The sequence below is a fragment of the Bufo bufo genome, chromosome 9 (genome assembly GCF_905171765.1).
Source record: "Bufo bufo chromosome 9, aBufBuf1.1, whole genome shotgun sequence".
Lineage (NCBI taxonomy): Eukaryota > Metazoa > Chordata > Amphibia > Anura > Bufonidae > Bufo > Bufo bufo.
The window spans coordinates 229,106,643-229,134,530 of NC_053397.1; the positions used below are offsets into that span (position 1 = coordinate 229,106,643).

Here is a 27,888-nt window from a genome sequence, read left to right on the forward strand (position 1 = left end):
CACCAGGACACCGGTGTAAGGGGGGGGAGCCTGAGTGACGGTCCCAAGCTGGAGGACACGCCTCCTTGCGACGTCACGTGATGCAAACATCCCTGTAAGATGGCGGCGCTGTGACGGGCAGTCCCTTTGCTCCTTCCTGACTTGTCCGAGGCTCCAGGTTTTGGTCCACGTGATATGAGCCGCAGAGCGGGGACCTTAGGCCATGGAGAGATCGCCGGAAGATGCGGGAGGGAGCCCGGCCACCCTGTTCCAGCTGTCCGCCCAGGCGGTGACCGCAGACATGGAGCGGCTGGAGGAAGACGTGTGGGGTGAGAGGGGGAGGGGTGTCTGTGGGGGCCGGGGTCATGTGACGGGGAGGGGGGTGTCTGTGGGGGCCGGGGTCATGTGAGGGGGAGGAGGTGTCTGTGGGGGCCGGGGTCATGTGACGGGGAGGGGGAGGTGTCTGTGGGGGCCGGGGTCATGTGACGGGGAGGGGGAGGTGTCTGTGGGGGCCGGGGTCATGTGACGGGGAAGGGGGTGTCTGTGTGGGCCGGGGTCATGTTAGGGGGAGGAGGTGTCTGTGGGGGCCGGGGTCATGTGACGAGGGGGAGGAGGTGTCTGTGGGGGCCGGGGTCATGTGACGGGGAGGGGGAGGTGTCTGTGGGGGCCGGGGTCATGTGACTGGGTGTCTGTGGGGGCCGGGGTCATGTGACTGGGTGTCTGTGGGGGCCGGGGTCATGTGACTGGGTGTCTGTGGGGGCCGGGGTCATGTGACTGGGTGTCTGTGGGGGCCGGGGTCATGTGACTGGGTGTCTGTGGGGGCCGGGGTCATGTGACTGGGTGTCTGTGGGGGCCGGGGTCATGTGACCGGGTGTCTGTGGGGGCCGGGGTCATGTGACCGGGTGTCTGTGGGGGCCGGGGTCATGTGACCGGGTGTCTGTGGGGGCCGGGGTCATGTGACCGGGTGTCTGTGGGGGCCGGGGTCATGTGACCGGGTGTCTGTGGGGGCCGGGGTCATGTGACCGGGTGTCTGTGGGGGCCGGGGTCATGTGACCGGGTGTCTGTGGGGGCCGGGGTCATGTGACCGGGTGTCTGTGGGGGCCGGGGTCATGTGACCGGGTGTCTGTGGGGGCCGGGGTCATGTGACCGGGTGTCTGTGGGGGCCGGGGTCATGTGACCGGGTGTCTGTGGGGGCCGGGGTCATGTGACCGGGTGTCTGTGGGGGCCGGGGTCAAGTGACCCAGGGTTGTCTGTGGGGGCCGGGGTCATGTGACCGGGTGTCTGTGGGGGCCGGGGTCAAGTGACCCAGGGTTGTCTGTGGGGGCCGAGGTCATGTGATGGAGAGGAGGGTGTCTGTGGGGGCCGGGGTCATGTGATGGAGAGGAGGGTGTCTGTGGGGGCCGGGGTCATGTGACCCAGGGTTGTCTGTGGGGGCCGGGGTCATGTGACGGAGAGGAGGGTGTCTGTGGGGGCCGGGGTCATGTGACGGAGAGGAGGGTGTCTGTGGGGGCCGGGGTCATGTGACGGGGAGGAGGGTGTCTGTGGGGGCCGGGGTCATGTGACCCAGGGATGTCTGTGGGGGCCGGGGTCATGTGACGGAGAGGAGGGTGTCTGTGGGGGCCGGGGTCATGTGACGGGGAGGAGGGTGTCTGTGGGGGCCGGGGTCATGTGACCCAGGGATGTCTGTGGGGGCCAGGGTCATGTGATGGGGAGGGGGGTGTCTGTTGAGGCCGGGGTCATGTGATGAGGGCAGGGGGTGTCTTTGGGCGTCGTGGTCATGTGACGTGTCTTTTCAGGGCTCCCGTCTGTCGTCCTTCAGGGCCTCCTCCCGATGCTTAATATCTATTACCTGGAGAGGATCGAGGCGGCAGCCGTGCGGAAAGGTCAGTGCACCCCCCTCCAGGCCACAGCCCTCTGGTCCCGCCCATTTAGCTATCATCATCATGACCCCCTGGTCCCGCCCACCTTTCCATTTCATTATGACCTCTGGTCCCGCCCACCTAGCTATCCTCATCATGACCTCTGGTCCCGCCCACCTAGCTATCCTCATCATGACCTCTGGTCCCGCCCACCTAGCTATGCTCCTCATGACCTCTGTTCCCGCCCACCTAGCTATCCTCATCATGACCTCCAGTCCCGCCCACCTAGCGGTCTTCCTCATGACCTCTGGTCCGGCCCACTTGGCTATCCTCATCATGACCTCTGGTCCCGCCCACCTAGCTATCCTCATCATGACCTCTGGTCCGGCCCACCTAGCTATCTTCATCATGACCTCTGGTCCTGCCCACCTAGCTATCCGCCTCTTGACCTCTGGTCCCGCCCACCTAGCTATCCTCATCATGACCTCTGGTCCCGCCCACCTAGCTTTCTTCCTCATGACCTCTGGTCCCGCCCACCTAGCTTTCTTCCTCATGACCTCTGTTCCCACCCACCTAGCTATCCTCATCATGACCTCTGGTCCCGCCCACCTAGCTATCCTCATCATGACCTCTGGTCCCGCCCACCTAGCTATCCGCCTCTTGACCTCTGGTCCCGCCACCTAGCCATCTTCCTCATGACCTCTGGTCCCACCCACCTAGCTATCCGCCTCTTGACCTTTGGTCCCGCCCACCTAGCTATCCGCCTCTTGACCCCTGGTCCCACCCACCTAGCTATCTTCCTCATGACCTCTGGTCCCGCCCACCTAGCTATCCGCCTCTTGACCTTTGGTCCCGCCCACCTAGCTATCCGCCTCTTGACCTTTGGTCCCGCCCACCTAGCTTTCTTCCTCATGACCTCTGGTCCCGCCCACCTAGTTATCCACCTCTTGACCTTTGGTCCCGCCCACCTAGCTATCCTCATCATGACCTCTGGTTCCACCCACCTAGCTATCCTCATCATGACCTCTGGTCCCGCCCACCTAGCTTTCTTCCTCATGACCTCTGGTCCCGCCCACCTAGTTATCCACCTCTTGACCTTTGGTCCCGCCCACCTAGCTATCCTCATCATGACCTCTGGTCCCGCCCACCTAGCTATCCGCCTTTTGACCTTTGGTTCCGCCCACCTATCTATCCTCCTCATGACCTCTGGTCCCGCCCACCTAGCTATCCGCCTTTTGACCTTTGGTTCCGCCCACCTATCTATCTTTCTCATGACCTCTGGTCCCGCCCACCTAGCTATCTTTCTCATGACCTCTGGTCCCACCCACCTAGCTATCTTCCTTATGACCTCTGGTCCCACCCACCTAGCTATCCGCCTCTTGACCTTTGGTCCCGCCCACCTAGCTATCCTCATCATGACCTCTGGTCCCGCCCACCTAGCTATCCGCCTCTTGACCTCTGGTCCCACCCACCTAGCTATCTTCCTCATGACCTCTGGTCCCACCCACCTAGCTATCCGCCTCTTGACCTTTGGTCCCGCCCACCTAGCTATCCTCATCATGACCTCTGGTCCCGCCCACCTAGCTATCCTTATCATGACCTCTGGTCCGGCCCACCTAGCTATCCGCCTCTTGACCTCTGGTCCCGCCCACCTAGCTATCCTCATCATGACCTCTGGTCCCGCCCACCTAGCTTTCTTCCTCATGACCTCTGGTCCCGCCCACCTAGCTTTCTTCCTCATGACCTCTGTTCCCGCCCACCTAGCTATCCTCATCATGACCTCTGGCCCCGCCCACCTAGCTATCCTCATCATGACCTCTGGTCCCGCCCACCTAGCTATCCTCATCATGACCTCTGGTCCCACCCACCTAGCTATCCTCATCATGACCTCTGGTCCCGCCCACCTAGCTTTCTTCCTCATGACCTCTGGTCCCGCCCACCTAGCTATCCGCCTCTTGACCTTTGGTTCCACCCACCTAGCTATCCTCATCATGACCTCTGGTCCCACCCACCAAGCTATCTTCCTCATGACCTCTGGTCCCGCCACCTAGCCATCTTCCTCATGACCTCTGGTCCCGCCCACCTAGCTATCCGCCTCTTGACCTTTGGTCCCGCCCACCTAGCTATCCGCCTCTTGACCTTTGGTCCCGCCCACCTAGCTTTCTTCCTCATGACCTCTGGTCCCGCCCACCTAGTTATCCACCTCTTGACCTTTGGTCCCGCCCACCTAGCTATCCTCATCATGACCTCTGGTCCCACCCACCTAGCTATCCTCATCATGACCTCTGGTCCCGCCCACCTAGCTTTCTTCCTCATGACCTCTGGTCCCGCCCACCTAGCTATCCGCCTCTTGACCTTTGGTTCCACCCACCTAGCTATCCTCATCATGACCTCTGGTCCCACCCACCTAGTTATCCACCTCTTGACCTTTGGTTCCGCCCACCTATCTATCCTCCTCATGACCTCTGGTCCCGCCACCTAGCCATCTTCCTCATGACCTCTGGTCCCACCCACCTAGCTATCCGCCTCTTGACCTTTGGTCCTGCCCACCTAGCTATCCGCCTCTTGACCTTTGGTCCCGCCCACCTAGCTATCCGCCTCTTGACCTTTGGTCCCGCCCACCTAGCTATCCGCCTCTTGACCTCTGGTCCCACCCACCTAGCTATCTTCCTCATGACCTCTGGTCCTGCCCACCTAGCTATCCGCCTCTTGACCTTTGGTCCCGCCCACCTAGCTTTCTTCCTCATGACCTCTGGTCCCGCCCACCTAGTTATCCACCTCTTGACCTTTGGTTCCGCCCACCTATCTATCCTCCTCATGACCTCTGGTCCCGCCCACCTAGCTATCCGCCTTTTGACCTTTGGTTCCGCCCACCTATCTATCTTTCTCATGACCTCTGGTCCCGCCCACCTAGCTATCTTTCTCATGACCTCTGGTCCCACCCACCTAGCTATCTTCCTCATGACCTCTGGTCCCGCCCACCTAGCTATCCGCCTCTTGACCTTTGGTCCCGCCCACCTAGCTATCCTCATCATGACCTCTGGTCCCGCCCACCTAGCTATCCGCCTTTTGACCTTTGGTTCCGCCCACCTATCTATCCTCCTCATGACCTCTGGTCCCGCCCACCTAGCTATCCGCCTTTTGACCTTTGGTTCCGCCCACCTATCTATCTTTCTCATGACCTCTGGTCCCGCCCACCTAGCTATCTCTCATGTCCTCTGGTCCCACCCACCTAGCTATCTTCCTTATGACCTCTGGTCCCACCCACCTAGCTATCCGCCTCTTGACCTTTGGTCCCGCCCACCTAGCTATCCTCATCATGACCTCTGGTCCCGCCCACCTAGCTATCCTCATCATGACCTCTGGTCCCGCCCACCTAGCTATCTTCCTCATGACCTCTGGTCCCGCCCACCTAGCTATCTTCCTCATGACCTCTGGTCCCGCCCACCTAGCTATCTTCCTCATGACCTCTGGTCCCGCCCACCTAGCTATCTTCCTCATGACCTCTGGTCCCGCCCACCTAGCTATCCGCCTCTTGACCTGTGGTCCCGCCCACCTAGCTATCTGCCTCTTGACCTCTGGTCCCGCCCACCTAGCTATCCTTCTCTTGACCTGTGGTCCCGCCCACCTAGCTATCCTCATCATGACCTCTGGTCCTGCCCACCTAGCTTTCTTCCTCATGACCTCTAGTCCCGCCCACCTAGCTATCCTCATCATGACCTCTGGTCCCGCCCACCTAGCTATCTGCCTCTTGACCTCTAGTCCCGCCCACCTAGCTATCCTCATCATGACCTCTGGTCCCGCCCACCTAGCTATCTGCCTCTTGACCTGTGGTCCCGCCCACCTAGCTTTCTTCCTCATGACCTCTAGTCCCGCCCACCTAGCTATCCTCATCATGACCTCTGGTCCCGCCCACCTAGCTATCTGCCTCTTGACCTCTGGTCCCGCCCACCTAGCTTTCTTCCTCATGACCTCTAGTCCCGCCCACCTAGCTATCCTCATCATGACCTCTGGTCCCGCCCACCTAGCTATCCTCATCATGACCTCTGGTCCCGCCCACCTAGCTATCCGCCTCTTGACCTGTGGTCCCGCCCACCTCATGGCTCCTCCCCCTGCTCTTCTCCCTCCAGGGCTCTCCACACAGTCCGTCTGGTGTAAGTTGTGGAAGGACATCATGAAGAGTAAACCGTCCCGACTGGTGGTGAGTGCGCTGAGCGGGGGCGTGCACCCGTCCTGGCGCTGCGTTAGTATTCACACCCTCCATCTTTGATTCCAGACAGTGATGTGCTGGAGGAAGAAGTTCCTTGAAGCGTTTTTCCACAATGTCCTTCGCGGGATCCTTGACGTGTCCTCTGACCGGCGGCTGCACGACCGCCGCTTCTCCCCGCTGGTGCACAGCGCGCGCCATGTCTCGGAGCTGACCATCTGTAACAAGCAGCAGGAGGTGACGGAGCTGACCCCCGCCCTGCTGCAGAGCCTGGCCCAGTCTGCGGAGGCGCTGAAGTTCCTGCACCTGCGCTCGTCTGACCCCGACACCCAGAAGTGCCTGCGCCTGCTGCTGCACCACCTCATCCACCACGGCCACGTCAACAAGGTGTCGGTGCTGTCCTGGCCCTGTCCTGACAACCAGCTGCTGGACCTGATCCTGACAATGAGCGCCGGCTACTGGCAGCCTGCCCCAGACTGCCCCTGCAGCTCCTGCCTCCCGGCTGACAGCGCCCCCGGCAGCAGCGAGGAGCGGAGCGGCGCCATGTTAAGCCTGCAGCCCCTTAATATCAGCCAGAATGTCCCTGCCTCATCTACCTCATGTGGGGGCCCGGGCGGGGGCCACTCCTCTGAGCCCAGTGACTTGTATGACTTCATTTTTAGTGTTTCAGCAGTGGAAGAGAGCGCCCCCGAGGCCTCCTGTGTGGAAGGGGTGAGAAGTGTGGGGGCGTCACCGTTATCTGGGGCCGTGCTTTTCAAGAGTGTCAAAGCACTCAACCTACATAACATCCCCCTTACTTTACCCTCCTGTCGCTCTCTGTGCCGCCTGCTGCGCTCGTGGACGTCCCTGGAACGGCTGACTATGGCGTACAACGGTGAGTAATGCACCCTGAGCTCTGCTTCATCATTGTGTAGACCAGCACTGGTGTAGTGTGTGCTGACCATGGGGGGGTCCATGTAAGGTGACAGAGCGCTGATGAGCAACTGACCCTCTGCTGACCATGGGGGGGGGGGTCCAAGGTGACAGCTCTGAGGAGCAACTGACCCTCTGCTGACCATGGGGGGGTCCAAGGTGACAGCTCTGAGGAGCAACTGACCCTCTGCTGACCATGGGGGGGTCCAAGGTGACAGCGCTGAGGAGCAACTGACCCTCTGCTGACCATGGGGGGGTCCATGTAAGGTGACAGAGCGCTGAAGAGCAACTGACCCTCTGCTGACCATGGGGGGGGGGGTCCAAGGTGACAGCTCTGAGGAGCAACTGACCCTCTGCTGACCATGGGAGGGTCCATGTAAGGTGACAGAGCGCTGAGGAGCAACTGACCCTCTGCTGACCATGGGGGGGACCAAGGTGACAGCTCTGAGGAGCAACTGACCCTCTGCTGACCATGGGAGGGGTCCATGTAAGGTGACAGAGCGCTGAGGAGCAACTGACCCTGTGCTGACCATGGGGGGGGGGGGGTCCATGTAAGGTGACAGAGCTCTGAGGAGCAACTGACCCTCTGCTGACCATGGGAGGGTCCATGTAAGGTGACAGAGCGCTGAGGAGCAACTGACCCTGTGCTGACCATGGGGGGGGTCCATGTAAGGTGACGGCTCTGAGGAGCAACTGACCCTCTGCTGACCATGGGAGGGTCCATGTAAGGTGACAGAGCGCTGAGGAGCAACTGACCCTCTGCTGACTATGGGGAGTCCATGTAAGGTGACGGCTCTGAGGAGCAACTGACCCTCTGCTGACCATGGGAGGGTCCATGTAAGGTGACAGAGCGCTGAGGAGCAACTGACCCTCTGCTGACCATGGGGGGGTCCAAGGTGACAGCGCTGAGGAGCAACTGACCCTCTGCTGACCAAGGGGGGGGGGTCCATGTAAGGTGACATCTCTGAGGAGCAACTGAACCTCTGCTGACTATGGGGAGTCCATGTAAGGTGACAGAGCGCTGAGGAGCAACTGACCCTCTGCTGACCATGGGGGGGACCAAGGTGACAGCTCTGAGGAGCAACTGAACCTCTGCTGACTATGGGGAGTCCATGTAAGGTGACAGAGCTCTGAGGAGCAACTGACCCTCTGCTAACCATGGGGGGGTCCATGTAAGGTGACAGAGCGCTGAGGAGCAACTGACCCTCTGCTGACCATGGGGGGGTCCATGTAAGGTGACAGAGCTCTGAGGAGCAACTGACCCTCTGCTGACCATGGGGAGGTCCATGTAAGGTGACAGAGCTCTGAGGAGCAACTGACCCTCTGCTGACCATGGGGAGGTCCATGTAAGGTGACAGCCCTAAGGAGCAACTGACCCTCTGCTGACCATGGGGGGGGGTCCATGTAAGGTGACAGAGCTCTGAGGAGCAACTGACCCTCTGCTGACCATGGGGGGGTCCATGTAAGGTGACAGAGCGCTGAGGAGCAACTGACCCTCTGCTGACCATGGGGGGGTCCATGTAAGGTGACAGAGCTCTGAGGAGCAACTGACCCTCTGCTGACCATGGGGGGGTCCATGTAAGGTGACAGAGCTCTGAGGAGCAACTGACCCTCCTAGAAGGTTTTCCAGGAAGAGCAAAAGAGGGACCTTCCCAGAGGAGCATAGGAGGAACCAGATCCATATTCATGCCTATGACTGGGAGACCAGAGAGGCTTATGGAGGTGGAATGTGACGAGAGCACTGAACTTCTACCCAATGACTCCAGCAGAATAGTGAGTGCAGCTCTGGAGTATAATACAGGATGTAACTCAGGATCAGTACAGGATAAGTAATGTATGTACACAGTGACTGCACCAGCAGAATAGTGAGTGCAGCTCTGGAGTATAATACAGGATGTAACTCAGGATCAGTACAGGATAAGTAATGTATGTACACAGTGACTGCACCAGCAGAATAGTGAGTGCAGCTCTGGAGTATAATACAGGATGTAACTCAGGATCAGTACAGGATAAGTAATGTATGTACACAGTGACTGCACCAGCAGAATAGTGAGTGCAGCTCTGGAGTATAACACAGGATGTAACGCAGGATCAGTACAGGATAAGTAATGTATGTACACAGTGACTGCACCAGCAGAATAGTGAGTGCAGCTCTGGAGTATAATACAGGATGTAACTCAGGATCAGTACAGGATAAGTAATGTATGTACACAGTGATTGCACCAGAAGAATAGTGAGTGCAGCTCTGGAGTATAATACAGGATGTAACTCAGGATCAGTACAGGATTAGTAATGTATGTACACAGTGACTGCACCAGCAGAATAGTGAGTGCAGCTCTGGAGTATAATACAGGATGTAACTCAGGATCAGTACAGGATAAGTAATGTATGTACACAGTGACTGCACCAGCAGAATAGTGAGTGCAGCTCTGGGGTATAATACAGGATGTAACTCAGGATCAGTACAGGATAAGTAATGTATGTACACAGTGACTGCACCAGCAGAATAGTGAGTGCAGCTCTGGAGTATAATACAGGATGTAACTCAGGATCAGTACAGGATAAGTAATGTATGTACACAGTGATTGCACCAGCAGAATAGTGAGTGCAGCTCTGGAGTATAATACAGGATGTAACTCAGGATCAGTACAGGATAAGTAATGTCTGTACACAGTGACTGCACCAGCAGAATAGTGAGTGTAGCTCTGGAGTATAATACAGGATGTAACTCAGGATCAGTACAGGATAAGTAATGTATGTACACAGTGACTGCACCAGCAGAATAGTGAGTGCAGCTCTGGAGTATAATACAGGATGTAACTCAGGATCAGTACAGGATAAGTAATGTATGTACACAGTGACTGCACCAGCAGAATAGTGAGTGCAGCTCTGGAGTATAATACAGGATGTAACTCGGGATCCGTACAGGATAAGTAATGTATGTACACAGTGACTGCACCAGCAGAATAGTGAGCGCAGCTCTGGAGTATAATACAGGATGTAACTCAGGATCAGTACAGGATAAGTAATGTATGTACACAGTGACTGCACCAGCAGAATAGTGAGTGCAGCTCTGGAGTATAATACAGGATGTAACTCAGGATCAGTACAGGATAAGTAATGTATGTACACAGTGACTGCACCAGCAGAATAGTGAGTGCAGCTCTGGAGTATAATACAGGATGTAACTCAGGATCTGTACAGGATAAGTAATGTATGTACACAGTGACTGCACCAGCAGAATAGTGAGTGCAGCTCTGGAGTATAATACAGGATGTAACTCAGGATCAGTACAGGATAAGTAATGTATGTACACAGTGACTGCACCAGCAGAATAGTGAGTGCAGCTCTGGGGTATAATACAGGATGTAACTCAGGATCAGTACAGGATAAGTAATGTATGTACACAGTGACTGCACCAGCAGAATAGTGAGTGCAGCTCTGGAGTATAATACAGGATGTAACTGAGGATCAGTACAGGATAAGTAATGTATGTACACAGTGACTGCACCAGCAGAATAGTGAGTGCAGCTCTGGAGTATAATACAGGATGTAACTCAGGATCAGTACAGGATAAGTAATGTATGTACACAGTGACTGCACCAGCAGAATAGTGAGTGCAGCTCTGGAGTATAATACAGGATGTAACTCAGGATCAGTACAGGATAAGTAATGTATGTACACAGTGATTGCACCAGCAGAATAGTGAGTGCAGCTCTGGAGTATAATACAGGATGTAACTCAGGATCAGTACAGGATAAGTAATGTCTGTACACAGTGACTGCACCAGCAGAATAGTGAGTGTAGCTCTGGAGTATAATACAGGATGTAACTCAGGATCAGTACAGGATAAGTAATGTATGTACACAGTGACTGCACCAGCAGAATAGTGAGTGCAGCTCTGGAGTATAATACAGGATGTAACTGAGGATCAGTACAGGATAAGTAATGTATATACACAGTGACTGCACCAGCAGAATAGTGAGTGCAGCTCTGGAGTATAATACAGGATGTAACTCAGGATCAGTACAGGCTAAGTAATGTATGTGCACAGTGACTGCACCAGCAGAATAGTGAGTGCAGCTCTGGAGTATAATACAGGATGTAACTCCGGATCAGTAATGTATGTACACAGTGACTGCACCAGCAGAATAGTGAGTACAGCTCTGGAGTGTAATACAGGATGTACAGTCAGGTCCATAAATATTGGGACACGGACACAATTGTAACATTTTTGGCTCTATTCACCACCACAATAGATCTGAAATGAAACGGACAAGATGTGCTTTACCTGCAGACTGTCAGCTGTAATCTGAGGGGATTTACATCCAAATCAGGTGAACGGTGCAGGAATTACAGCAGTTACATATGTGCCTCCCACTTGTTAAGGGTCCAGAAGTAATGGGACAATTGGCTTCTCAGCTGTTCCATGGCCGGTGTGTGTTATTCCCTCATTATCCCAATTACAATGAGCAGATAAAAGGTCCAGAGGTCATTTCCAGTCTGATATCTGCATTTGGAATCTGTTGCTGTCAACTCTCAAGATGAGATCCAAAGAGCGGTCACTATCAGTGAAGCCATCATTAGGCTGAAAAACACAACAAACCCATCAGAGAGATAGCAAAAACATTAGGCGCGGCCAAAACAACTGCCTGGAACATTCTTATAAAGAAGGAACGCACCGGTGAGCTCAGCAACACCAAAAGACCCGGAAGACCACGGAAAACAACTGTGGTGGATGAGCGAGGAATTCTTTCCCTGGTGAAGAAAACACCCTTCACAACAGTTGGCCAGACCAAGAACACTCTCCAGGAGGTAGGTCTATGTGTGCCAGAGTCAACAATCAGGAGAAGACTTCACCAGAGTGAATACAGAGGGTTCAAGATGGAAACCATTGGTGAGCCTCAAAAACAGGAAGGCCAGATTAGAGTTTGCCAAACGACATCTAAAAAAGCCTCCACAGTTCTGGAACAACATCCTATGGACAGATGAGACCAAGATCAACTTGTACCAGAGCGATGGGAAGAGAAGAGTATGGAGAAGGAAAGGAGCTGCTCATGATCCTAAGCATACCACCTCATCAGTGAAGCATGGTGGTGGTGGTAGTGTCATGGCGTGGGCATGTATGGCTGCCAATGGAACTGCTTCTCTTGTATTTATTGATGATGTGACTGCTGACAGAAGCAGCAGGATGAATTCTGAAGGGTTTCGGGCAATATTATCTGCTCATATTCAGCCCAATGCTTCAGAACTCCGCTTGGACTCCGCTTCACAGTGCAGATGGACAATGACCCAAAGCATACTGCAAAAGAAACCAAAGAGTTTTCTAAGGGAAAGAAGTGGAATGTTCTGCAATGGCCGAGTCAATCACCGGACCTGAATCCGATTGAGCTGCATTTCACTGTCTGAAGACAAAACTGAAGGGAAAATGCCCCAAGAACAAGCAGGAACTGAAGACAGTTGCAGTAGAGGCCTGGCAGAGCATCACCAGGGATGAGACCAGCGTCTGGTGATGTCTATGCGTTCCAGACTTCAGGCTGTAATTGACTGCAAAGGATTTGTAACCAAGTATTAAAAAGTGACAGTTTGATTTATGATTATTATTATGTCCCATTACTTCTGGTCCCTTTACATCTGTGCCTCCCACTTGTTAACTGCTGTAATTCCTGCACCGTTCACCTGATTTGGATGTAAATCCCCTCAGATTACAGCTGACAGTCTGCAGGTAAAGCACATCTTGTCCGTTTCATCTCACATCCATTGTGGTGGTGTATAGAGGCAAAAATGTTAGAATTGTGTCCATGTCCCAGTATTTATGGACCTGACTGTAAGTGATGTCTAGTTTTGGGGTTCAGGGGTGACTGGTGCTCTGAGTACAGTTCATGACTTTTCACGCATGAAGCTGAGGACATTGGGTGATGGCTTGCGGGGCGTGTTCTCTACACTTCGCTATGTGGCCCTTGTGTCATGCTGTGTTCTGTTCAGATCTAGGGGCCAATATCGCTCTGGTTTTGGAGGCGTTGTCTGCCCTGTCGCGGTCTCCTGGCTGCTGCCTCAGGGTCTTCTCTCTGAGTGACATCACCACCTACGTCCCCATGCTGGAGCTGGTGCAGACGTTGCTCAGGAACCTCCCGAACCTTCATCTGTTGTCCCTCAGCTACGACCTGGAGAGTCAGAGTGACTGGGAGAGTCCTGGTGCTGGAGCCGCGCAGTGCGCAGGTGAGTCTGGTGCTCGGGGCTCGCTCCTCCCCGTTGTCCCTGATTCTTACGTCTTCTTCTGGTCTCTGCAGACAATGGCTTACAGCAGCTGGAGCTCCGCTTTCCTCATGACCCTGTGCGGGTGGAGCATCTGGTGCCCGTGCTGAAGGCGTCCTCCTCCCTGGTGGAGCTCTCTCTGGACAATGCCACCTTTTCAGACCAGGACGATCTGAGGCGCGTTCTGCGGGTGATTGCAGGTAATGGTGCCGCATCTGCTCCCTCGTGTCCTGTCTATATGACGCAGCACCTTGTGTGATGAGGGCCCGGCCTGTTGTCGGGGTTGTCATTCCTGGATCAGTGAAGCTTTTACAGGTCACGGCTTACGTGATAGCAGATCCCAGAAGAGGGACGGCGGCTCCGAATAGAGCGTACTTGAGCGAGATAACAGAGGTAGTAGATGTACAGGTCCACCACACACCTGGATCTGCCGCCAGGTGAAACCCACAAGTAATAAAGACAACAAAAGCAATCTGTTACACAGCCTGGAGGTCACCCCGATCTGCTGCATTGTACAGAGGCTCTTGTCAACCAATATTCACCGGACAGAATAATATCAAAAACATCGGACCCCCAAGGAGTCATGATAATCACCAAAAAAATGAATAAAACTAACTTGCATATGTATGAAGATCCAAAAAACTTTATTGTAAGTATATATAAACAATACATACATATATAATAAAACAGGCAGCACAAGGCGGGACACACAGATGAGGAGCAGGACCCGAGGAGAGGCCGGGAGATCAGTGCACGAAATAACAGGGAAAAAGAGAATGCTAGCTGAAAGAGCAAACCTCAAAACCTCAGCAGCAACGCCCCAAACAAAGTGCAGAGGAGGCGATTGTAGAGATTGAGGTTGGAATGAAAAGGACAAAGTATAAACATACCCTGACTGGTGCAGAGATCTCTCGGCCGACTCCTGACCCAACGCCGTTTCGCCAGTAGATCTGGCTTCTTCCGGGGATACCTGCTCCTCATCTGTGTGTCCCGCCTTGTGCTGCCTGTTTTATTATATTTGTATGTATTGTTTATCTGTTTATATATACTTACAATAAAGTTTTTTGGATCTTCATACATATGTAAGTTAGTTTTATTCATTTTTTTGTTGATTGTACAGAGGCCCTTGTTGCAGATGGGGTTAAATGTGCAGCCAGAAGAGCGCCCACCATCGCTAACTAGGTCAGTCCGAGCCTGTATCCGGACAGGAAGAAACCGCGGCCCGTCCGGCTCACGACCAAAGGAAGCTACAGATGCTGCACCCACATGTCCGTATCCAACACCTTTGTTTCCGCTTCAACTGGCAGGAACTTCAAATGGAAACAAACCTTAATTGCAACACGACCTTTGCAGTTTATTTAATCACATGCAGAAAATGCAAACTGCAATATGTCGGCTGCACCACCAAAGCCCTAAAAACCAGAACACGCGGCACATTTCCAATGTGCGCCTCCATGGCAGCCGCATTGTGCTGTCTGCCAAGGCGGGGACACATCGCATCTAGTGGTGCAGGGTGTAGAAAGGGTCCTATTGCCCAAAAAGAGGAGGGGATTACAAAAGAAAACGATTAAATAGAGAATCCTTTAAGATTACGTCTAGACAATAAACCCGTCCTGTCATTGTTCCTGCACTTCACAGCCGTCCCTCAAACTCTCTCCTTTACCTTGTTTCCCACAGCCGGTGCACGTGTTGTGCGTTTCTGTATCGGCTTTTTCTGTTCATGGTGTTCCACAGGCGTGGCGTGTCTGCAGTCATGTGACCGCAGTCCGTGAGACCAGGCGCAGTCCCTCTATAAACACTGCCACTTTCTAATGTCGTATTGTGTCATGAGTGAGGGCGCGAGTTGTCTTCAGTAGCTCGAAACACGTAGACACCGCAAGCAAAATACATTTTTCCTTTACCGAAGTGGAGCTGGATTTCTTCAACCACATTGCAATGTCGCCAGGTGAAGGTCCAGTCTGCAAAACAAATGGCAAGAGGGACGGCACCGGCAGCATTGTACTGACTACACAGTGCCACCTTACATCCTGTATTATACTCCAGAGCTGCACTCCCTGTCCGAGGCTAATGAGTCTTCTGTCACTTTTTAGACTGTAACGTTCTACTTCGGAGGCTGGGTTTCCATGATATGAAGATGTCGGACGCTCCCCGTGAGATTTTGCACTTACTTAGTCTTTCCAGACTTGAAGGTAGCGTATCCCAACCTGCCTGGTGTCGTCTTCCCCACCCCCATCACCTGCCTGGTGTCGTCTTCCCCATCCCCATCACCTGCCTGGTGTCATCGTCACCCCCCCCCCCCCATCACCTGCCTGGTGTCGTCTCCTCCCCCTCCCACCCCCCATCACCTTCCTGGTGTTGTGTCTGTCGTCTTTCCCCCCCCCCAAATAACCTCCCTGGCGTCGTCATCGTCCCGTCCCCAATAACCTCCCTGGTGTCGTCGTCTCCCAATAACCTCCCTGGTGTTGCCCCCCCCCCCCCCCCCCAATAACCTCCCTGGTGTCATCCCCCCCTCCCCCAATAACCTCCCCGGTGTCTGCCCCGCTTCACTTTTCTTCTCTTCTGTAGAAATTAAGTTCTCGTTCTGCCGCCTCTTCGAGACGTCGTCGGCTGATTTTGTCGCAGAGTTTGTCGCCGCTGTCAGAAGAAACCCGTCTGTGAGGATCCTGACGCTTAACGGGAACCGCCTGGGTGAGTGGCGCAGTAATGGCGCTGAGTCATACATGTCCAGGGAGGGGGGTTGCTCAGCTTTTTGATTTCGGAATCAGACGGCTTCTGTATTGAGCGCACGTTTGAGGTCACACATGGGCCCTTGGCTCTGGGGCCACAGTTCTTACAAAGCAATGTTTTTTCCTCAGGTAATGATGGGCTGTGTGCACTGGCTGAGCTCTACTCCCCCGACTCCCGCTCTGGAATCATCTACTTGGATGTCAGGTAACGCTCCTCCGCCTGTACGTAGACCCGTGTATACGGGGCCCCTCGGCTGGGCACACTGGCCCTCTGGAGGAGATGAGTTAACACCAGCCCATGTCTCCTGGGGCGCCGTATGTTTCATGTATGACGTTTCCCCCATCAGTACAGGCAGGAATGGGTTAAAGCCCCCCAGGTACAACTAGTCAGAGACAGGTTAGTGAGCGGTACCAGTCACCGTGGCCCCTAAGAGGCGGAGCCGCTGGATGTTATTTCTCTCTAGGTCATGATGGGGACACTTCTCCTGCGCTGTCCAAGCCTTTTCCTGTCTGTATACCGCCTCCCTGCGGTAAGAGCGAGGTCCGTAATACTGTGCATGCATGGAGTTACTCACAGGTGTCCCGCGGAATACTGCAATGGGTCTGTCTGAAGGCAATTCAAGATGGTGCCTTCCCCCTTCCCACCTCTCTCATGAGTGCACTGCCCGGCTGAGGAGGCTGGATGGACGGTGCATCCGCGGAGAGTGTCTACACCTCACAGGAGCGCCCCCTCCTTACTGCCCGGCTGAGGAGGCTGGATGGCCGGTGCATCCGCGGAGAGTATCTACACCTCACTGGAGCGCCCCCTCCTTACTGCCCGGCTGAGGAGGCTGGATGGACGAAGCATCCGCGGAGAGTGTCTACACCTCACAGGAGCGCCCCCTCCTTACTGCCCGGCTGAGGAGGCTGGATGGACGGTGCATCCGCGGAGAGTGTCTACACCTCACTGGAGCGCCCCCTCCTTACTGCCCGGCTGAGGAGGCTGGATGGACGGTGCATCTGCGGAGAGTGTCTACACCTCACAGGAGCGCCCCCTCCTTACTGCCCGGCTGAGGAGGCTGGATGGACGGTGCATCCGCGGAGAGTGTCTACACCTCACTGCAGCGCCCCCTCCTTACTGCCCGGCTGAGGAGGCTGGATGGACGGTGCATCCGCGGAGAGTGTCTACACCTCACTGGAGCGCCCCCTCCTTACTGCCCGGCTGAGGAGGCTGGATGGACGGTGCATCCGCGGAGAGTGTCTACACCTCACAGGAGCGCCCCCTCCTTACTGCCCGGCTGAGGAGGCTGGATGGACGGTGCATCCGCGGAGAGTGTCTACACCTCACAGGAGCGCCCCCTCCTTACTGCCCGGCTGAGGAGGCTGGATGGACGGTGTATCCACGGAGAGTGTCTACACCTCACAGGAGCGCCCCCTCCTTACTGCCCGGCTGAGGAGGCTGGATGGCCGGTGTATCCACAGAGAGTGTCTACACCTCACAGGAGCGCCCCCTCCTTACTGCCCGGCTGAGGAGGCTGGATGGCCGGTGTATCCGCGGAGAGTGTCTACACCTCACTGCAGCGCCCCCTCCTTACTGCCCGGCTGAGGAGGCTGGATGGACGGTGCATCCGCGGAGAGTGTCTACACCTCACAGGAGCGCCCCCTCCTTACTGCCCGGCTGAGGAGGCTGGATGGCCGGTGTATCCACGGAGAGTGTCTACACCTCACAGGAGCGCCCCCTCCTTACTGCCCGGCTGAGGAGGCTGGATGGCCGGTGTATCCGCGGAGAGTGTCTACACCTCACTGCAGCGCCCCCTCCTTACTGCCCGGCTGAGGAGGCTGGATGGACGGTGCATCCGCGGAGAGTGTCTACACCTCACAGGAGCGCCCCCTCCTTACTGCCCGGCTGAGGAGGCTGGATGGCCGGTGCATCCGCGGAGAGTGTCTACACCTCACTGGAGCGCCCCCTCCTTACTGCCCGGCTGAGGAGGCTGGATGGCCGGTGCATCCGCGGAGAGTGTCTACACCTCACAGGAGCGCCCCCTCCTTACTGCCCGGCTGAGGAGGCTGGATGGCCGGTGTATCCACGGAGAGTGTCTACACCTCACAGGAGCGCCCCCTCCTTACTGCCCGGCTGAGGAGGCTGGATGGCCGGTGCATCCGCGGAGAGTGTCTACACCTCACTGGAGCGCCCCCTCCTTACTGCCCGGCTGAGGAGGCTGGATGGACGGTGCATCCGCGGAGAGTGTCTACACCTCACTGCAGCGCCCCCTCCTTACTGCCCGGCTGAGGAGGCTGGATGGACGGTGCATCCGCGGAGAGTGTCTACACCTCACAGGAGCGCCCCCTCCTTACTGCCCGGCTGAGGAGGCTGGATGAACGGTGCATCCGCGGAGAGTGTCTACACCTCACTGGAGCGCCCCCTCCTTACTGCCCGGCTGAGGAGGCTGGATGGACTGTGCATCCGCGGAGAGTGTCTACACCTCACAGGAGCGCCCCCTCCTTACTGCCCGGCTGAGGAGGCTGGATGGCCGGTGTATCCACAGAGAGTGTCTATACCTCACAGGAGCGCCCCCTCCTTACTGCCCGGCTGAGGAGGCTGGATGGCCGGTGTATCCGCGGAGAGTGTCTACACCTCACTGGAGCGCCCCCTCCTTACTGCCCGGCTGAGGAGGCTGGATGGACAGTGCATCCGCGGAGAGTGTCTACACCTCACAGGAGCGCCCCCTCCTTACTGCCCGGCTGAGGAGGCTGGATGGCCGGTGTATCCGCGGAGAGTGTCTACACCTCACTGGAGCGCCCCCTCCTTACTGCCCGGCTGAGGAGGCTGGATGGACAGTGCATCCGCGGAGAGTGTCTACACCTCACTGCAGCGCCCCCTCCTTACTACCCGGCTGAGGAGGCTGGATGGACGGTGCATCCGCGGAGAGTGTCTACACCTCACTGGAGCGCCCCCTCCTTACTGCCCGGCTGAGGAGGCTGGATGGCCGGTGCAACCGCGGAGAGTGTCTACACCTCACTGGAGCGCCCCCTCCTTACTGCCCGGCTGAGGAGGCTAGATGAACGGTGCATCCGCGGAGAGTGTCTACACCTCACTGCAGCGCCCCCTCCTTACTGCCCGGCTGAGGAGGCTGGATGGACAGTGCATCCGCGGAGAGTGTCTACACCTCACAGGAGCGCCCCCTCCTTACTGCCCGGCTGGATGGACGGTGCATCCGCGGAGAGTGTCTACACCTCACAGGAGCGCCCCCTCCTTACTGCCCGGCTGAGGAGGCTGGATGAACGGTGCATCCGCGGAGAGTGTCTACACCTCACTGCAGCGCCCCCTCCTTACTGCCCGGCTGAGGAGGCTGGATGGCCGGTGTATCCACAGAGAGTGTCTACACCTCACTGCAGCGCCCCCTCCTTACTGCCCGGCTGAGGAGGCTGGATGGCCGGTGTATCCACAGAGAGTGTCTACACCTCACAGGAGCGCCCCCTCCTTACTGCCCGGCTGAGGAAGCTGGATGGCCGGTGCATCCGCGGAGAGTGTCTACACCTCACAGGAGCGCCCCCTCCTTACTGCCCGGCTGAGGAGGCTGGATGGCCGGTGCATCCGCGGAGAGTGTCTACACCTCACTGGAGCGCCCCCTCCTTACTGCCCGGCTGAGGAGGCTGGATGGCCGGTGTATCCGCGGAGAGTATCTACACCTCAAAGGAGCGCCCCCTCCTTACTGCCCGGCTGAGGAGGCTGGATGGACGGTGCATCCGCGGAGAGTGTCTACACCTCACTGGAGCGCCCCCTCCTTACTGCCCGGCTGAGGAGGCTGGATGGCCGGTGCATCCGCGGAGAGTGTCTACACCTCACAGGAGCGCCCCCTCCTTACTGCCCGGCTGAGGAGGCTGGATGGACGGTGCATCCGCGGAGAGTGTCTACACCTCACTGGAGCGCCCCCTCCTTACTGCCCGGCTGAGGAGGCTGGATGGACGGTGCATCCGCGGAGAGTGTCTACACCTCACAGGAGCGCCCCCTCCTTACTGCCCGGCTGAGGAGGCTGGATGGCCGGTGTATCCACAGAGAGTGTCTATACCTCACAGGAGCGCCCCCTCCTTACTGCCCGGCTGAGGAGGCTGGATGGACGGTGCATCCGCGGAGAGTGTCTACACCTCACTGGAGCGCCCCCTCCTTACTGCCCGGCTGAGGAGGCTGGATGGCCGGTGCATCCGCGGAGAGTGTCTACACCTCACTGGAGCGCCCCCTCCTTACTGCCCGGCTGAGGAGGCTGGATGGACGGTGCATCCGCGGAGAGTGTCTACACCTCACAGGAGCGCCCGCTCCTTACTGCCCGGCTGAGGAAGCTGGATGGACGGTGCATCCACGGAGAGTGTCTACACCTCACAGGAGCGCCCCCTCCTTACTGCCCGGCTGATGAGGCTGGATGAACAGTGCATCCGCGGAGAGTGTCTACACCTCACTGCAGCGCCCCCTCCTTACTGCCCGGCTGAGGAGGCTGGATGGACGGTGCATCCGCGGAGTGTCTACACCTCACTGGAGCGCCCCCTCCTTACTGCCCGGCTGAGGAGGCTGGATGGCCGGTGCATCCGCGGAGAGTATCTACACCTCACAGGAGCGCCCCCTCCTTACTGCCCGGCTGAGGAGGCTGGATGGCCGGTGCATCCGCGGAGAGTGTCTACACCTCACAGGAGCGCCCCCTCCTTACTGCCCGGCTGAGGAGGCTGGATGGCCGGTGCATCCGCGGAGAGTGTCTACACCTCACAGGAGCGCCCCCTCCTTACTGCCCGGCTGAGGAGGCTGGATGGCCGGTGTATCCGCGGAGAGTGTCTACACCTCACTGCAGCGCCCCCTCCTTACTGCCCGGCTGAGGAGGCTGGATGGCCGGTGCATCCGCGGAGAGTGTCTACACCTCACTGGAGCGCCCCCTCCTTAGTGCCCGGCTGAGGAGGCTGGATGGACGGTGCATCCGCGGAGAGTGTCTACACCTCACTGCAGCGCCCCCTCCTTACTGCCCGGCTGAGGAGGCTGGATGGCCGGTGTATCCACAGAGAGTGTCTACACCTCACTGGAGCTCTTCCGAGTCTGCAATTCCGTTACCGAAAAAAATAGAACATGTCCTATTTTTGTCCGCAATTGTGGACAAGAATAGGCATTTTCTGTAAAGTGCCAGCGATGTGCAGTCCGCAAAATGCTGAACGCACAGTGTCGGTGTCCGTGTTTTGCGGATCGGCAAAACGCTTACGGACGTGTGAATGGACCCTTTGAAGAAGTGGCAGAAACAGAAAATTCAAGCCGAGACCTGTTTGATTGGTCACGTGTTTCACGTTTCTCTGGCCACGATACATCGCACAGATGTCTACCTGCACCTTCCCAGCCACAGGATATTCCGGTGGTCACAGTGCACAGACGCCCGCATTCTTCATCTGCAGGTCCCTTGGCTGCCCTTCCGTGTTTCTGACCGGCTCCCTGAGGATGCAAGCTGTGACTACATCCCATACTTGGCAGGTAAAGGCGTCTTCTGATGGATCTGGTACAAGATAATGGCTCCTGATCAATTACAAGAAGGCACAGCGAGTCCCAACTCAGGAGCTGAACTTCCGGGTTCCATCCCAAATTCTCTTCAGCTGACGATAAAGTTGTCTTCAGAGAGGAGATGCAATTTATCAAGGGGACAAGTCGCCTTTCCTCACCCCCAGTGTCCATTTCATATGTCATAAGTGTTGCATCTCCTATCTTCATCAGAGGTAATACTAGGCGCCATATTCCACATTTTCCCCAAGACAATATCCACTCCTTGGAACGGATGGATCTAGAGCCCAGATGAGAAACACTTGGATGTTCTATCACCAAGGGCTGAAGTGGAGGCTGAAACTCAGGCATCTGCTTTGTGGCAAATTCCTGATTCCCCGGCCTCAGAAAAGTCCTCACTAAGGACTCCTCTGACTGGTTCACATGTAGACAGATTGTGACCCAAGAAGGGACCGTCCTCCAACCTGAAATATCCGTGGTGGTCGGACTGGTCTTGGCTCACCTCCAACCTTACCCTCAACCACCAGTCGAGATAATTACCACCAGTCGAGGGGGCGCTCCAGTGAGGACTGGAGGAGCCTCAACACAAGAACCTTCTGAAGAAGGGAGGAGAAAATCAGCTCTCAAAGGGAAAAATTTTAGTGTATAAAATAAAAATATATATTGAAAGGTCAGATATCTTCAGGAACTCTGAGACCCTGTTTCTTCGGCATCAAGGGCCATTCCCTGGGTGGAGCAGGGGCTATTGGAAGTGTCACCAGTCACTTACCTGCTCTGCTGCAATGTCCTGGGCTGAACTGGGCACAAGTTTGCAATGCTGCCACATGGTCAGTGTCTTCGCCATTGAGGAAGGATTCCAGGGCGGGCATTCTTATGATGTAGGCCTCTATCTTCCATAGAATATTGGAATGGGGTCTTCTGTCCCACCACTTGGACACCACGTTGTCTTATTTGTGACTGTGCTGCAGTAGGATGTCCAGGAAAACGGATTTACCTGAAACTTTCATTTCCTGCGGTCTGCAGGCAGCGCGGCTTTCCCTCCCTTTAAAGGGAACCTGTCCTCGCCTTTATGCTGCCCATAGTAACTGCAGTATAAAGTAGAGAGGTGAGTGGATTTCAGCGGTCGGTCATTTATAAGATATAAGTAAGTGGTTGCCGAGAACCGACATCACAATCGGTGCAGACTGGATAAGAGTCCCGGCCTCCTGAGAAGAGTCCTGGTTATTCCCGCTGATGACTGACCGGCTTCTACCTAGTTTTCTCTAGGAGAGATCTGTCATCAGCGGGAGATTATAATGACCAGGACTCTTCTCAGGCAGATGTGACTCTTCCAGGCCCGGGCTGCAGTGATTGATGGCGGTTCTCGGCCACCACTTACTATTAGCTGATGAGTGACACACCGATGACATCACCATGTCTGTCACTATTGTATACCGCCCTCCTCAGCACGTCTCTCACTATTGTATACCGCCCTCAGCACGTCTGTCACTATTGTATACCGCCCTCAGTGATGTCACTATTGTATACCGCCCTCAGCACGTCTGTCACTATTGTATACCGCCCTCAGTGATGTCAGCATGTCTGTCACTATTGTATACCGCCCTCAGTGATGTCAGCGTGTCTGTCACTATTGTATACCGCCCTCAGTGATGTCAGCATGTCTGTCACTATTGTATACCGCCCTCAGTGATGTCACCACGTCTGTCACTATTGTATACCGCCCTCAGTGAGGTCAGCATGTCTGTCACTATTGTATACCGCCCTCAGCGAGGCATGTCTGTCACTATTGTATACCGCCCTCAGTGATGTCAGCGTGTCTGTCACTATTGTATACCGCCCTCAGTGATGTCACCGTGTCTGTCACTATTGTATACCGCCCTCAGTGAGGCATGTCTGTCACTATTGTATACCGCCCTCAGTGATGTCAGCATGTCTGTCACTATTGTATACCGCCCTCAGTGAGGTCACCATGTCTGTCACTATTGTATACTGCCCTCAGTGAGGTCAGCATGTCTGTCACTATTGTATACTGCCCTCAGTGAGGTCAGCATGTCTGTCACTATTGTATACCGCCCTCAGTGATGTCAGCACGTCTGTCACTATTGTATACCGCCCTCAGTGAGGTCAGCATGTCTGTCACTATTGTATACTGCCCTCAGTGAGGTCAGCATGTCTGTCACTATTGTATACCGCCCTCAGTGAGGTCAGCATGTCTGTCACTATTGTATACCGCCCTCAGCATGTCTGTCACTATTGTATACCGCCCTCAGTGATGTCAGCATGTCTGTCACTATTGTATACCGCCCTCAGTGATGTCAGCATGTCTGTCACTATTGTATACCGCCCTCAGTGAGGTCAGCACTTCTGTCACTATTGTATACCGCCCTCAGTGAGGTCACCATGTCTGTCACTATTGTATACCGCCCTCAGTGAGGTCACCATGTCTGTCACTATTGTATACCGCCCTCAGCATGTCTGTCACTATTGTATACCGCCCTCAGCATGTCTGTCACTATTGTATACCGCCCTCAGCATGTCTGTCACTATTGTATACCACCCTCAGTGAGGTCAGCATGTCTGTCACTATTGTATACCGCCCTCAGTGATGTCAGCATGTCTGTCACTATTGTATACCGCCCTCAGTGAGGTCAGCACGTCTGTCACTATTGTATACCGCCCTCAGTGAGGTCAGCATGTCTGTCACTATTGTATACCGCCCTCACCATGTCTGTCACTATTGTATACCGCCCTCAGTGAGGTCACCATGTCTGTCACTATTGTATACCGCCCTCAGTGATGTCAGTGTGTCTGTCACTATTGTATACCGCCCTCAGTGAGGTCAGCATGTCTGTCACTATTGTATACCGCCCTCAGTGAGGTCAGCACGTCTGTCACTATTGTATACCGCCCTCAGTGATGTCAGCACGTCTGTCACTATTGTATACCGCCCTCAGTGATGTCAGCACGTCTGTCACTATTGTATACCGCCCTCAGTGAGGTCACCATGTCTGTCACTATTGTATACCGCCCTCAGTGAGGTCAGCACGTCTGTCACTATTGTATACTGCCCTCAGTGATGTCAGCACGTCTGTCACTATTGTATACCGCCCTCAGTGATGTCAGCACGTCTGTCACTATTGTATACCGCCCTCAGTGATGTCAGCGTGTCTGTCACTATTGTATACCGCCCTCAGTGATGTCAGCACGTCTGTCACTATTGTATACCGCCCTCAGTGATGTCAGCACGTCTGTCACTATTGTATACCGCCCTCAGTGATGTCAGCACGTCTGTCACTATTGTATACCGCCCTCAGTGATGTCAGCGTGTCTGTCACTATTGTATACCGCCCTCAGTGATGTCAGCGTGTCTGTCACTATTGTATACCGCCCTCAGCATGTCTGTCACTATTGTATACCGCCCTCAGTGATGTCAGCATGTCTGTCACTATTGTATACCGCCCTCAGTGATGTCAGCATGTCTGTCACTATTGTATACCGCCCTCAGTGATGTCAGCATGTCTGTCACTATTGTATACCGCCCTCAGTGAGGTCAGCATGTCTGTCACTATTGTATACCGCCCTCAGTGAGGTCACCATGTCTGTCACTATTGTATACCGCCCTCAGTGATGTCACTATTGTATACCGCCCTCAGTGATGTCAGCATGTCTGTCACTATTGTATACCGCCCTCAGTGAGGTCAGCATGTCTGTCACTATTGTATACCGCCCTCAGTGATGTCACCACGTCTGTCACTATTGTATACCGCCCTCAGTGATGTCACCACGTCTGTCACTATTGTATACCGCCCTCAGTGATGTCAGCACGTCTGTCACTATTGTATACCGCCCTCAGTGATGTCAGCACGTCTGTCACTATTGTATACCGCCCTCAGTGAGGTCAGCATGTCTGTCACTATTGTATACCGCCCTCAGTGATGTCACCACGTCTGTCACTATTGTATACCGCCCTCAGTGATGTCAGCATGTCTGTCACTATTGTATACCGCCCTCAGTGATGTCAGCATGTCTGTCACTATTGTATACCGCCCTCAGTGATGTCACCATGTCTGTCACTATTGTATACCGCCCTCAGTGATGTCACCATGTCTGTCACTATTGTATACCGCCCTCAGTGAGGTCAGCATGTCTGTCACTATTGTATACCGCCCTCAGTGATGTCACCATGTCTGTCACTATTGTATACCGCCCTCAGTGATGTCAGCATGTCTGTCACTATTGTATACCGCCCTCAGTGATGTCAGCATGTCTGTCACTATTGTATACCGCCCTCAGTGATGTCAGCATGTCTGTCACTATTGTATACCGCCCTCAGTGATGTCAGCATGTCTGTCACTATTGTATACCGCCCTCAGTGATGTCACCATGTCTGTCACTATTGTATACCGCCCTCAGTGATGTCACCATGTCTGTCACTATTGTATACCGCCCTCAGTGATGTCAGCATGTCTGTCACTATTGTATACCGCCCTCAGTGAGGTCACCATGTCTGTCACTATTGTATACCGCCCTCAGTGATGTCACCATGTCTGTCACTATTGTATACCGCCCTCAGTGATGTCACCATGTCTGTCACTATTGTATACCGCCCTCAGTGATGTCAGCATGTCTGTCACTATTGTATACCGCCCTCAGTGAGGTCACCATGTCTGTCACTATTGTATACCGCCCTCAGTGATGTCAGCATGTCTGTCACTATTGTATACCGCCCTCAGTGAGGTCAGCATGTCTGTCACTATTGTATACCGCCCTCAGTGATGTCACCATGTCTGTCACTATTGTATACCGCCCTCAGTGATGTCACCATGTCTGTCACTATTGTATACCGCCCTCAGTGAGGTCACCATGTCTGTCACTATTGTATACCGCCCTCAGTGAGGTCACCATGTCTGTCACTATTGTATACTGCCCTCAGTGATGTCACCATGTCTGTCACTATTGTATACCGCCCTCAGTGATGTCAGCATGTCTGTCACTATTGTATACCGCCCTCAGTGAGGTCACCATGTCTGTCACTATTGTATACTGCCCTCAGTGATGTCAGCATGTCTGTCACTATTGTATACCGCCCTCAGTGATGTCACCATGTCTGTCACTATTGTATACCGCCCTCACCATATCTGTCACTATTGTATACCGCCCTCAGTGATGTCACCATGTCTGTCACTATTGTATACCGCCCTCAGTGAGGTCACCATGTCTGTCACTATTGTATACCGCCCTCAGTGAGGTCACCATGTCTGTCACTATTGTATACCGCCCTCAGTGATGTCACCATGTCTGTCACTATTGTATACCGCCCTCAGTGATGTCAGCATGTCTGTCACTATTGTATACCGCCCTCAGTGAGGTCAGCATGTCTGTCACTATTGTATACCGCCCTCAGTGAGGTCACCATGTCTGTCACTATTGTATACCGCCCTCAGTGATGTCACCATGTCTGTCACTATTGTATACCGCCCTCAGTGATGTCAGCGTGTCTGTCACTATTGTATACCGCCCTCAGTGATGTCACCGTGTCTGTCACTATTGTATACCGCCCTCAGTGATGTCAGCGTGTCTGTCACTATTGTATACCGCCCTCAGTGATGTCACTATTGTATACCGCCCTCAGTGATGTCAGCATGTCTGTCACTATTGTATACCGCCCTCAGTGATGTCACTATTGTATACCGCCCTCAGTGATGTCACTATTGTATACCGCCCTCAGTGATGTCAGCATGTCTGTCACTATTGTATACCGCCCTCAGTGATGTCAGCATGTCTGTCACTATTGTATACCGCCCTCAGTGATGTCAGCATGTCTGTCACTATTGTATACCGCCCTCAGTGATGTCACTATTGTATACCGCCTTCAGTGATGTCAGCATGTCTGTCACTATTGTATACCGCCCTCAGTGATGTCACTATTGTATACCGCCCTCAGTGAGGTCAGTATAAAGTTGACGACCGGTTCCCTGTAATATTGCTCTATAAACATGCACCGGCCCTGGTGGTTCAGGTTCTTAGGGGCCGAGGTAACTGGTTGTTTCCTACTGACTGCTTATTACCCCGCCTCGTTGTACCTGGGGGGCTTTAACCCCTTTGGGGCTGTGCTGCCATAGGACTACAGGAAATAGAGCTTTACTGACCTGCACTTTTCATCTTTTCAGCTCCAACTGCATTAAGCCGGACGGCCTGCTGCGCTTCACTAAGAAGCTGGAGGGGTTCGGGAAACTCCCGCTGCGGCAGCTGGACATCTCGCAGAACCTACTGGACCGGGACCCTGTACTCGCCAGGGAGGCCCTGCAGGCTCTGGAGGGTGTCTGTCGGGTGGTCCGTGATAGCTGGGACTCCAGCCAGGCCTTCTCTGACCATGTCAGTGTCATGTGACGTCAGGCTGCTCACCCCGGGGATTGGGGTGAATGAGAAGCTGAGGCAGAAACCCCC

The 27,888-nt window shown here is 54.9% G+C and overlaps 1 protein-coding gene across 3 annotated transcripts; it reads left to right on the forward strand.

Annotated features, from left to right (window-relative positions):
• Nucleotides 1–83: 83 nt before the first annotated feature.
• Nucleotides 84–27,888, forward strand: LRRC41 (leucine rich repeat containing 41). Of its 3 annotated transcripts, none has more exons than XM_040408406.1 (10): nt 84–308; nt 1,776–1,862; nt 5,969–6,039; nt 6,115–6,919; nt 12,943–13,176; nt 13,248–13,412; nt 15,303–15,401; nt 15,778–15,900; nt 16,068–16,143; nt 27,612–27,888. In XM_040408406.1, the coding sequence occupies exons 1-10, from the start codon at nt 203–205 to the stop codon at nt 27,829–27,831; spliced, it is 1,986 nt and encodes a 661-aa protein (XP_040264340.1). In that variant the 5' UTR covers nt 84–202; the 3' UTR covers nt 27,832–27,888. The 3 variants fall into 3 exon arrangements, with proteins under 3 accessions (XP_040264340.1, XP_040264342.1, XP_040264341.1); XM_040408408.1 differs by having other exon boundaries at nt 1,799–1,862; nt 27,612–27,831; XM_040408407.1 differs by lacking the exon at nt 84–308 and adding an exon at nt 1,626–1,693 and having other exon boundaries at nt 1,733–1,862; nt 27,612–27,831.

Excerpts from the sequence above, each read along its gene's own strand:
- LRRC41 (XM_040408406.1), top strand. The coding sequence starts at position 203 with ATGGAGAGATCGCCGGAAGATGCGGGAGGGAGCCCGGCCACCCTGTTC. Across the intron at positions 1,863-5,968 it reads GGCGGCAGCCGTGCGGAAAG|GGCTCTCCACACAGTCCGTC; the intron begins GTCAGTGCACCC and ends TTCTCCCTCCAG. Across the intron at positions 15,901-16,067 it reads GCTTAACGGGAACCGCCTGG|GTAATGATGGGCTGTGTGCA; the intron begins GTGAGTGGCGCA and ends TTTTTTCCTCAG.